This window comes from Psittacula echo (assembly GCF_963264785.1).
Source record: "Psittacula echo genome assembly, chromosome: 1".
Taxonomy (NCBI): domain Eukaryota; kingdom Metazoa; phylum Chordata; class Aves; order Psittaciformes; family Psittacidae; genus Psittacula; species Psittacula echo.
The window spans coordinates 160737005-160749435 of record NC_137735.1 but is presented as its reverse complement, the minus strand read 5'-3'; the positions used below and the strand labels follow the sequence as shown (position 1 = coordinate 160749435).

Below are 12431 nucleotides of genomic sequence, written 5' to 3'. Positions count from 1 at the left end.
ATAATAACCCCCCCGTACTCCCAATTTTAGGGTAGGAAGTGCCCATATGGAATTCTAATGCTTTAAAGTATTTCCATGTAGAGAACACTTTCTCACAATTTCTCAGTATTTCTCATAATATGAATCATATGCACCATAATTTTATCTGTGTAAAAGAGAATTTTGTTATGAGCACTACTGTAAAAGCTAACTTCTTCCATGTTGAACAGGTTTCCATCCTGCTTACTTCTCATGTTTATGGATTTCACTACCTCAAATCCAGCTTTGATTTCCCCACCTGTATAATTTCCATTCCAGGTTTTATGCAGAGCACTGTAATCATCACTGCTGAAAAAAATCAACACTAAATTAAGATAAATCTAAAGCATAAACCAAAAAGACAATGTCAGAACCACGGTTAAAGATGGTCTAGTGGACAAAACCAGTACATGCTCATGCTCTTGTGCTCCCTAAAGTAACAAACGCCTTTTAGCTAAAAGTGCAAGTAACACACAAAAAGTTCGGCTTTGAGTGAAATTTCTTGGCATTCAGTGGCACTGTTACTGATACAAGGCTGATCGGCAGCAGCACATTGTTCAACACAAGCTCCAGAGTTCCAGAACTGTGCTGCAAGGCTCCAGGAAGGAAGATATTACCATCTAGATAAGGTCAGGCTTTTAGCACTAGCAAGTTGTTCTTGGCAGAAGTCTGAATGCTATTGTGTTTTCAACTTTGATTTCTACTTTCTTCAGTGGAGCTTTTGATTTCTTCAGTGAAAATGCTGCCACTGAAAGAAAGTGAGCATTTCTGATATTACTGTAAAAAATTCCTGGTTGAAAAAAGGCCCCTGAAAAAGACCCTAAGACAGAATACAGCACACTGGCAGAGGCTATCAGGAACAGGTGTTCTAGGACAAATGCCTGGCTCTTTACTATCTCCTGTCATATGTTTTTCACCTGGTACAAGTTGTCCCTCCCTCACCTGAAGGCTTGGTCTGCGCAGGTACCACCTTCTAGCACATCTGGGTTTCATGGGGTGTTTTGTCTGTGAATACTTGATACATGAAGTATGCCTTATTATTTAAGCAACGGGGCAGCTAAGACTGACTGACACGACACATTTTCTGGATCTCTACTGCTCCTGAAGAACACTCTTCCACTTAAAAATCCACGGACTTATTTTCATAATTCTTATCAAAAAGCTGCAGTTTCCTCAACTGGAAAGTAGAAATAAGAACAAAATTACTAAAAACTGCTAGAGCTGCATACACAGGTGCCAAATGTACCATAAAACAAACCACCTTCATGTTTCACTGGCAAGACTCACATTTGCTGTTTGCAACTATCTTCATCTGAGGCTTCTGCCTTCTTGAGAAGTACCTTTGTGGTTGTTATCATTTAATTCCTAATGGAATAACAGCTCTTGGCTTGGTATTTATGATATTAACTGTGGAATAAATTAAATCCTTTCTTACCAATCCACAGGGAACACAACCCTGGTATTTAGGGTCATTTATGTATCAATCTGCAGAATAAAATTCTTAGCAGACTGCAGCTCCACGCAGCAGAGGCCAAGAGGGGGAATTATCTTACCACGGGTGTAAAGCATACACATCTGGTACTTTTGCTATGGCATGAGATAAATCTATCATACAAACCACCTGTACTTTATCTTCAGTTTTAGCACAGTGTGTTTTATGTCTCTTGGCTGCTTTACCAATAAAATGGATTGAAGAATAAGCACTAACTCCAGCGACTAAGGGTAACGGGCTACAGATGGTAGAAAAGGTTGAGTCATACAGAAATTCTTCACTGTTGGAATTCAGTCCTCATAACAGAATCCATGTTCTTTCAGTCCAATAGCCTGCCAGTAGGCCATGAAGAACTCTGACTGCAAATAAATGAAGTGGACATGGAGGCACTTAACGTGGATTGCAATGAAGGAAGTTGCCCTTGGACCACAGAAGACAGCTTCTGCTGTTGCTTCAGGCACACCAAATGAATGTAATTGATCTCTTTATAAGCCAGCTCAGTCATTACACTGGAAGCATCCTTTTCCATAGTAGTCAAGATCTCTATTAAACAAACAAAAGGAGGAAGTGACCAACCTCGGGCAATGCAGGAAACTTAATGGAATATGACAATTGCCTCCAATTCAGCATTACTTCCTTTTGCCCTTAGCATCACCTTTCTCTGCCCTGCTCATTTTTCTAAAACTGGTTTATTACTCTGTAAGGACTCATTGCATTTTCCTGAACATTACCTGTTACTTATTGGATCTTTAACATAAGCTTCTCGCAGGAAAAGGCATTTTCCAAGAACACCGTGGAGTATGAGCCCTTTTTCCTAGCTCAGCAGAGCTCTTCACATACCCCTGAGGAGCCATCTGAGAGCCACAGAGGTCAGTGCTCACTGAGAGCTCCTTTAAGTCTGAAAAAAGAGGTTTTTTTCCTGAGAGTACTTTTCCCTTCAGCAAGAATAAAGCAAAGGTTTTTTGCAGACATTACTCCTCATCTCCTAGGAGGCATTTGCTGTGCTACATCTCTACAAGCAGTGGGAAATGGCAAACAGGACCTCCACCCCAGTCAGCTGGCACACACCGACTGACATACCCCTGCTCAACACACACTATAGAGATCCTATAAGCATATCAGGCCCTAGATTCAACTTCAGGAAACCCCTCCTGAGTGAGTCTCCTGGCTTTGACTCCTCACCAGTACATCCAGAAGAGGCTTTGGTCAAATCCAAAACAAAGCCAATGGTATCAAATTGAAGTAAACTTTGATGCAGAAATTAAAACAACATTTGAGTGTAAGCCAAGCCCCACAACTCTGAAAAGCTTTACATTGCTGCTGTCTAAGCATGATGGTAAGCAAACTCCACAGCTGCCAGTTTTAAGGTTTTATACAGGCTCTTCTGAGCAGGCTCTGTGTTGACAGGGCTGTGTAACTGCCCACCATGCCAATCCTTTGCCCATCCCATTCCAGAAGAATTAGTTTGACAACACAAGCATGTTAACACATTTGGGCCTTCAGCACCCAGTTTTTGTTAGGATCCTTTTCTGAAAAGGAGTCTGAACTTACCTTTCTCAGTCCCTTTGAGAATGCCCTAAGTTTAAGTCAGCCTGCAAGTGGAAACACATCTTAACTTCTTTAAGATATAACCACCCCTTGCACACACTATTTCATTGGTACAGAAGAGTGCTGCAAGAGCCGAAGTCACTCACATGAAAGGAGCACATTTTAAACTTCTGCATGAAATTATTTCCCAGGTCTTGTTTTTCCTGCTTCAGTGGTTCCTGTCCTCAGCCAGCCCTCTTACTAATGAGCTTCACAGAATGATAGAATAGGGTTGGAAAGGACCTTAAGATCATTTAGTTCCAACCCCACTGCCATGGGCAGGGACGCCTCACACTAGACCGTGTCGCCCAAGGCTCTGTCCAACCTGGCCCTGAACACTGCCAGGGTTGGGGCATTTACCAGTTCTTTGGGCAATCTGTTGCAGTGCCTCACCACCCTCTCAGTAAAGAACTTCCTTTTACCTAACCTGAACTTCCCCTGTTTACTTTTAAATCCATTACCCCTTGTCCTATTGCTACAGTCCCTGATGAAGAGTCCCTCTCTGATATACTTGTAGCCCCCCTTCAGATACTGGAAGGCTGCTATGAGGTCTCCACGCAGCTTCTCTTCTCCAGGCTGAACAGCCCCAACTTTCTCAGCCTGTCTTCATACGGGAGGTGCTCCAGTCCCTGATCATCCTCGTGGCCCTCCTCTGGACTTGTTCCAACAGTTCCATGTCCTTTTTATGTTGAGGACACCAGAACTGCACACAATGCTCCGAGTGAGGTCTCACGAGAGCAGAGTAGAGGGGCAGGATCACCTCCTTCGACCTGCTGGTCACGCTCCTCTTGATGCAGCCCAGGATACGGTTGCTTTCTGGGCTGCGAGCGCACACTGAAGCCGGCTCATGTTCATTTTTCCATCGACCAACACCCCCAAGTCCTTCTCTGCAGGGCTGCTCTGAATCTCTTCTCTGCCCAACCTGTAGCTGTGCCTGGGATTGCTCCCACCCAGGTGTAGGACCTTGCACTTGGCATGGTTAAACTTCATCAGGTTGGCATCAGCCCACCTCACAAGCGTGTCGAGGTCCCTCTGGATGGCATCCCTTCCCTCCGGCGTATCAACCGAACCACACAGCTTGGTGTCATCGGCAAACTTGCTGAGGGCGCACTCAATCCCACTGTCCATGTCACCCACAAAGATGTTGAACAGGATCAGTCCCAACAGCGACCCGTGAGGGACACCACTTGTTAACTGGTCCCCAGCTGGACATTGAGCCACTGACTGCAACTCTCTTTGTTCGGGCATCCAGCCACAAACCAACCTTGGTTTCACAGCTTTGCATCTGAAATCATCACTTCAAGACTAGAGAAAAGTTTCAATTAAGATCAGAAGCTCATTGTATTTAAGCCCTCAATGAAACACAGGACCAAGGAGTTGAGTTGCAGAAGATGTGTTCAAGGCAGATGGTCTCCATATGCATTAATGTGCCATATCTCAGCTTCAAACATAATTTCTCAGCTACAAAGCAACATATTTCCTCAGGCATTCCAGTGCTTCTGCAAGTATTCAACCTATGTATTCAAGAATTGAGCGCCAGATTTCATTGAGGACAAGTATCTTCAGTTTAATGTATTTGGTTTCCAGTGAACTTGCAATGAGAAGTACCAAATCCCACTTAATACACACACTAAAATAGCTTTTTTTTTTTTAACAGCACTTTCATACATGTGGCAGGTGGGGGGGGAGAGGGGGAGGAGTGTAATATTGGACAGGTTGGCACACTAGAAGGAAAACAACTTTCTGCAACAGCACCAAGGCACTCCACTGCCTCACCAGTATTTCTGCTGGGTAGTGAGTACCATGTGGCCTAAAACGCACTAGACTGCACAGAGCTTGTCCCACTGAACTTGGCTGCTGCTGATGTATAAGAAGAGGTCAATTATGGTTACATGTGATCCTTATATTCACTGTTAAGGCAGATTTCATAGAATCATAGAATCATAGAATAGTTAGGGTTGGAAAGGAACTTAAGATCATCTAGTTCCAACCCCCCTGCCATGGGCAGGGACACCCCACACTAAACCATGTCACCCAAGGCCTCATCCAACCTGGCCTTGAACACCGCCAAGGTTGGAGCACTCACAACCTCCCTGGGCAACCCATTCCAGTGCCTCACCACCCTCTCAGTAAAGAATTTCTTCCTTATATCCAATCTAAACTTCCCCTGTTTCAGTTTGAACCCATTACCCCTTGTCCTGTCACTACAGTCCCTGATGAAGAGTCCCGCCCCAGCATCCTTGTAGGCCCCCTTCAGATACTGGAAGGCTGCTATGAGGTCTCCACACAGCCTTCTCTTCTCCAGGCTGAACAGCCCCAACTTTCTCAGCCTGTCTCCATAGTGGAGGTGCTCCAGTCTCCTGATCATCCTCGTGGCCCTCCTCTGGACTTGTTCCAACAGTTCCATGTCCTTTTTATGTTGAGGACACCAGAACTGCACACAATGCTCCAAGTGAGGTCTCATGAGAGCAGAGTAGAGGGGCAGGATCACCTCCTTCGACCTGCTGGTCACGCTCCTCTTGATGCAGCCCAGGATACGGTTGGCTTTCTGGGCTGCGAGCGCACACTGAAGCCGCCTCATGTTCATTTTTTCATCGACCAACACCCCCAAGTCCTTCTCTGCAGGGCTGCTCTGAATCTCTTCTCTGCCCAACCTGTAGCTGTGCCTGGGATTGCTCCCACCCAGGTGTAGGACCTTGCGCTTGGCATGGTTAAACTTCATAAGGTTGGCATCAGCCCACGTCACAAGCACGTCGAGGTCCCTCTGGATGGCATCCCTTCCCTCCACCGTACCAACCGAACCACGCAGCTTGGTGTCATCGGCAAACTTGCTGAGGGCGCGCTCAATCCCACTGTCCATGTCACCCACAAAGATGTTGAACAAGACCGGTCCCAACACCCATCCCTGAGGGACACCACTCGTTACTGGTCTCCAACTGGGCATCGAGCCATTGACCACTCTTTGCGTGTGGCCATCCAGCCAGTTCTTTATCCACTGAGTGGTCCACCCATCAAATTGATGTCTCTCCACTTTAGAGACAAGGATGTCACATGGGACAGTGTCGAACGCTTTGCACAAGTCCAGGTAGATGATGTCAACTGCTCTGCCCCTGTCCATCAGTTCTGTAGCCCCATCATAGAAGGCCACCAGATTGATCGGCCAGGATTTCCCCTTAGTGAAGCCATGCTGGCTGTGACCAACCACCTTGTTTTTCATGTGCCTTAGCATGTCTTCCAGGAATCTGCTCCAAGATTTTGCCAGGCACAGAGGTGAGACTGACTGGTCTGTAATTCCCCAGGTCATCCATTTTCCCCTTCTTGAAAATGGGGGTTATATTTCCCTTTTTCCAGTCATTGGGAACTTCACCTCACTGCCATGATTTTTCAAATATGATGGCCAGTGGCTCAGCAACTTCATTCGCCAGCTCCTTCAGGACCCGTGGATGGATTTCGTCAGGTCCCATGGACTTGTGTACGTTTAGGTTTTTAAGATGGTCTCTAACCAGATCCTCTCCTACAGTGGGCCTAGGGTCTTCATTCTCACAGTTCCTGCGTTCGCCTTCCAAGACATGGGTGGTGCGGTCAAAGATTTTGCCAGAGATTTCATGCAAAAGCAGTAATTTCTCTAACTACACTTGTGTCTTCTAAACTACACTCTAGCAAGATAATGGCTACCGATTACCAAACATGCAATTCTCCTTCTTGCCCAAGATCTTGCCCAAGTTTTGAGCAGCATGACAGCTGCTGAGAGGAGAACATAGAGAATGAGTGGGTCTGCAATTTATTGGGCTTCAAATAAATGTGTGTATTTGAATTTCTACTTGTGTTCCTGCTCAGAAGGTTGCCTTTCTGCAATTTAATTTGTCTGTAAGCATTAAGGCACCAAGAATTCCTGCATCTCCAGTAGTCTTAGGAACCAGAGAACAGTGTTTGATAAACAACAAAAACCCCTATTACATGCAGAAGTTACTAAATTGACTGTGAAAGCTTTTAACATTCTTGCTTTCTACACTACACACCAAAAAACCCATAAACCACAAAAAAGTCTACTTACAGCCAGAACCACATTTAGAGATGTTTAAATTGACTGTTAGATAATCTACATCCAAATAATCCTCAATTAACACATAAAGCCTTGGTTTACATTTAGGAATAGATCTTATTTTAAGAATGAGGCATATATACACAATATCAGGATTATCACTTACACTCTTTATGTTTCCCAGTATGTGTTTCACACTGAAATTATGCAGCATGAAAGCCCAAAGGAAATTCAATGACAGCATCTTTAGTAAAAAGTAGAAACTTTAATTTACATGCAAAACTACAACAGACTCATAATAAACTAATGACCAAACAAATTACACACAATTTGTAAAAATCATCCACTTTGTTAAATAGGTCTGTACAACCAAAGATTTACAAAGTCCTTGTGCATGTTCATCTTTTCAATGCACAACTGAATTTAAAGGTTCTGCTCGAATATTCCCCAAGTCAAGAGCTGAATCTGTCTCTTCATCAATTTCACCAATAACAGCACTGCAATAAAAACAAAACAAAACCAAACAGGTTATAGTTGGTTGAAATCCCCTGGTGAAGCCTTTTTTTAGAATTGCAGAGCTCTGTCATTCGAACTTCAAATATTTATGGCTCTAAATACCATCCAACGGAGGTTTTAGGGTTTTGAAGGTTTTTATTTATTGTTATTATTTAAATTATTATAATTATTAATTAACGACTTAGGCTATAAGAACCAAGTACTGCTGGTCTCTTCTAGGCAGTAGGCTACCCTCTGAAACAAGAGCTGGAAACTTTTTAGAGAGAACAGATTTTCAAGAGCAACGTCTTAACAATTTGTAAGTGCGTAAGACATCAGATAAACATGACAATTTCCATTAACACCCCCCTAGTAAAGTGTTATCCAATGGAGAATATATTAATATTTCACCTATGCCATGTTAAGACTTACTTACACTAACCCACCAGTGGACTCAGTAAAGTTGCTTTAGAGAGAAAAGAAGACTAAGGTAATGGACATCATACTAGCTCAAGATGGGAACTAACCCAAAGAGAACATAAGAACAAAGAGTCTAATCCTTCTGGCATGCCCTTCCATTTACTGCTTCAAAGACGTATACGCTAGTGGCTGCATGCACAAAATGAATCAACAGCCACCAGAAACTATGTTATATTAATCCGTCCAATAGCTTTCTGAATAAAGTTCCATTTTTGGTCTCTGGTAGATCTTGCAACAGTGAGTTCCCCCGTGAAGTTTTACAGTGTGCCACGAAACACTTTCATACATAACTTGTTGTTGGATTTTCAATAACAATAAAACCTACAGGAATCTATCTTCTCAGATAAACACACCCAGATAGAAGTCCAGGACTTAACATTTCTTTGTGCAGAAATATCCATTAGAAGATTAAAATTCTTATCCAGGCTCACAGGTTGGTCACTACGACATTCTCTTTTTCTCATTGTGATTAAAAAATAACCTCATTTTTTGCCATCAGTTTCAGAATGCTGCTGCAAAAGTAACTTTCCTAGCAGGCCCAACTTACTAGGCCTTCGTTCCAGTTCTCCTGTATCCCTCCTATCTGTTTGGCACATGAGCTACTTTTCTCTGCATTTAATGAGCATTTTGTCAGGGTATTTTACATTAAGTATCAACTCATACATTTGACCTGTCACTACATCAGCTTCAACAGTTGTTACTCTGGCAAGCCAGAACCTTCAGGCATTTCCCAGATTATAAGAAGTGTTCTGTACAAACACCTCTTCTAAAAAAATCCTGTTAAAAGTCAGCTTTGTAAATCAGATTGCTGACTTTTTGCACACAAGTTCTCATCTTTTGTTCATTCTTCTATTTCTCGGTCAACAGATCCTGCTGCTCACAGGCAGGAATAAAGAACATCTACATAATGCTTAGACTCAAGAAAGGAAAATGCTGAGCTTTATACTGACCTTTCCTAGATAGCTGGCAGTACATGAGCTGGTCAATCTATAGCTCAGTCAACCTATACTAACACTATCTTAACATTACAATAGAATGTTAACAGCAGCATAGTATATATTGCTATTTAGTATAGAAACACAGAATCATTTAGGTTGGAAAAGACCTTTAAGATAACATTAACCTAGGACTGCCAAATCTATCATTATGCCACATCCCCGAGTGCTGCATCTATGTGTCTTCTAAATTCCCTCAAAGATGGTGACTCCACCCCTTCCGTGGTTGCTTCAACTTTGACAGTACTATTGGTGTTACTCACCAAAATAAAGATGCAATGACTGGGTCTAGCAAGACGTATAGATACACACACACTAAATTTTTATTAAACTGGTTTAAACAAGAGTGTGCTATACTTACACGTTATCACCTCTTACAATGTATAATCCCAGCACTACCTGCTCAACTCCTTGTGAAGAACTGAACACTCGTTCATGGCTTTCATCCAAAATCAAGTTAATGGTCTGATCAAAACCTTTCAGGGTTCCCTGAAAAAAAGAACAAACCCCACACAAAAAAGGCACTCCAATTACCTTTTAAATTTATCATCTTTGCTCTCAAGATCTTAAACAAGGCTGCAATACAAAGGTACTAGAGAACAGATGCTCTATTTAGGTTTTATTGTTAGGCTTAAACATAAGCAGCTGGAGAATGAACCTTTAAAAGCAACTGTCAATTTAAGAAAAGTATCTGTATTTAACAAGTGATTGTCCCAAAAGCTACAGTAATACTTAGCATCAAAAGAAGTTTCCCCTTTACTAATGACAACTTATTTTAGTCCAATTAGACAACTAATTTTATTGTTTCTATTTAAAACTTGAGTCTTCCTTGTATGGAAGTTCTGAGAAATCAAATCAGCAACTTGAAGAACAAAAAAAAATGGATTCTTGTGGTCAGCAATATTGAAACAATTCTTAAAATGCAATTTTAAGTGGTATCTCTTTGAAAGTCATTAGCTTGGTTCCACAAAATTACTAACACCTCCTCCCCCCACCAAAAAAAAAAACCAACAAAAAAACCAAACCAAAACCAGAAAACCCACACAAAATTAATTTCTGCACCATTTCAATATGCACTTGGAAAAATGATAGCATAATTGATTTGTGCAATTTATTATCAGCAATTGACTAGGAAATTTAAACTGAAAGCTCATATAAACCACTGTCATTCAAACCATGGTAGTATTCATTTATATTATGTAGCCATGTAACAGTGAGGCATATATACCAACTCCATTCCAATATTTTTGGTAGAAAGTATCTTGTATCACAACGCAAAAGTTAACCAGACTGACTCCAACCAGACAGCAGGTTTGGTGAAGCTAGCATTTTTCTGCTAGAAGTACTGTTTTCTCTGTACAAAGCTAAGTACAGGCACAAACATATAATGCTCATTCAATGATCATATTATTAAGTTAAACACAAAAGAATAAAAGGTGAGGGGAGTGAAATACAAAAGAAAAAAAAACCCCAAACCCAAACTAACAACAAAACCCAAACACAGACGCAAGAAAACAAACCATTATACAGGCTAATAAATAACAGTTTGGCAACCCTTAGTTTTTCAGCCTTAAACAAAATCCCACAATTCTTCAGCAATCATCAGCTGATGTTTTTCTGTAATCACATGGAAGAAATGGTTTTAGCATGAAAGGTGAAGAACCTACTGAACAAAGAGGACACTTTAGATGGAAGCCAAATCACTGAATAAAAAAGGCATTTTCTTGTGCATTCTTATAGGAAAGGCCATTTGATAAGTCAAAGCACTTGCATGCACAAATTTATCAACGGACAATGCCAACAGGCATGATCCAGTAAACGTTTAAGTCAAACAGTATAAAATAATGGCGATAAAGCCTTAAAGCAAAAGCATGTAAAGGTGTGATCATGTAAGTGATAATATCCTAGCATGGTGTCTTTGTTGCCATGAAAGTCTTTATGGAGGAAACAAAATGTTAAAGATACAAGTCTCACCACAATCATTCTTCCATCAGAAGTAATTACTGCAACAGTACCTGATAATTTGTTAAGGAATTGTTTTGAGATATCTGAAGTAGAACCATTAACATTTTCTGAAGCATTCATATGTAAGTTTTAAGATCCAGTAAGAACCAGAAACGCCTACCAGCACTTCTTTAAAAAAAACCCCCACTAACCAACATGGTTGATAGAAACATTTGACAACACACCATTTTTTAAAGTTTCACATTACCCAACCATTTCACATTACCCACCCACCCACAAACATGAACAAAATTGAAACAACAGGAGCAGTTTTATAAACATTTCAATCCAAGCCCTTAACAACAGCTTAGCAGTGGGGATCATGAGTCTGGCATTCTATATCCCCTCACTCTTAAGGCCTGACTCAGTGTGATGATCAGATACCCATCATCCTGAAAAATTCTGGGTTAGTACCTTACCATTTGTGAATAAAATTGAAACTGTACATGGGTTATGAGGCGTACAACGGTTCAAAGCACACTTGAACTTTAAGGTTTCCAACCCGAACCATTCGATGATCCTATGAACTCAAAACTTTTGAGCAATCGACGTAAAGCTGCTAAGCAAATACATGTTAAGAGCCCTTTACGGGACCAGACCAATTGTGAACCTCGTTCCTCATCACAGATCAAGCATGGTTCAGGTTCGCAGCATTTGCTCTACAGGGCACCCTATTTTACCTGCCAAGCCAGCCTAAAGTAAAAAAGAAACCGACACAAGCCGCCGGGAAGGGCCTAAGGAAAGCAACCGCCCGCGAGAGAGGGAAGCCTCAGACTCTTCAGCTGCCTGCCGAGGGCCGGGTACCCCTCACAGCTCACACCTCGCCGGCCCCGCACTGTGCTGCAGCCACCAGGCCCCCGGCGCCGCCATCGCTCAGCAGCACCGAGCCGCTGGGTCCCCCGCGCACGGTCTCCCCTCACGCCCGCGAAGGAGAAGGAAAGCCCGTTCCCACCGCCCCGGGGCTGCGCTGGGGCAGGATACGGTTGATGTAGTTCTCCAGAGCAGATGTCATGGCGTCAGCTCCCGCGCTTCGCCTTGCGCTGGCAGCCACCTCACGCGAGACGGCAGCTGCGGCGCCGACACGCCCGCTGCCACCTCCAGCGCACACCAATGACGTATCCCGCATACGCGACCAGCGCTGCGGCGGGGCTGCGCATGCGTGGAGGGGGTGCGAGTGGGCTGTATGTGGTAGCGATCGCCGAGGGTTGCGTGGAGTTGGTGACGTTTAGTTTTCTTTGTGGAGTACGGCACTATTCGTAGGGATGCTTGTTCGGTGGGAGGGCGGGAGGTACAGGGGCAGTGTGACCTGTCGTCTGCG

The 12431-nt window shown here is 42.9% G+C and overlaps 1 protein-coding gene across 2 annotated transcripts; it reads right to left on the bottom strand.

The window, feature by feature from the left end:
• Window positions 1-7381: 7381 nt before the first annotated feature.
• Window positions 7382-12206, bottom strand: LSM8 (LSM8 homolog, U6 small nuclear RNA associated). Of its 2 annotated transcripts, XM_080620908.1 has the most exons (4): window positions 12095-12206; window positions 11084-11124; window positions 9471-9598; window positions 7382-7636 (listed from the first exon to the last, which is right to left on the bottom strand). In XM_080620908.1, the coding sequence occupies exons 1-4, from the start codon at window positions 12123-12125 to the stop codon at window positions 7546-7548; spliced, it is 291 nt and encodes a 96-aa protein (XP_080477034.1). In that variant the 5' UTR covers window positions 12126-12206; the 3' UTR covers window positions 7382-7545. The 2 variants fall into 2 exon arrangements, with proteins under 2 accessions (XP_080477034.1, XP_080477033.1); XM_080620907.1 differs by having other exon boundaries at window positions 11084-12200.
• Window positions 12207-12431: the final 225 nt, after the last annotated feature.

Coding starts and splice junctions, on each gene's coding strand:
- LSM8 (XM_080620907.1), bottom strand. CDS start 11,194: ATGAATGCTTCAGAAAATGTTAATGGTTCTACTTCAGATATCTCAAAA. Junction 9,599..11,083: donor CTGATGGAAGAATGATTGTG/GTGAGACTTGTA, acceptor TCTTTTTTTCAG/GGAACCCTGAAAGGTTTTGA. Junction 7,637..9,470: donor ATTGTAAGAGGTGATAACGT/GTAAGTATAGCA, acceptor TTTTTATTGCAG/TGCTGTTATTGGTGAAATTG.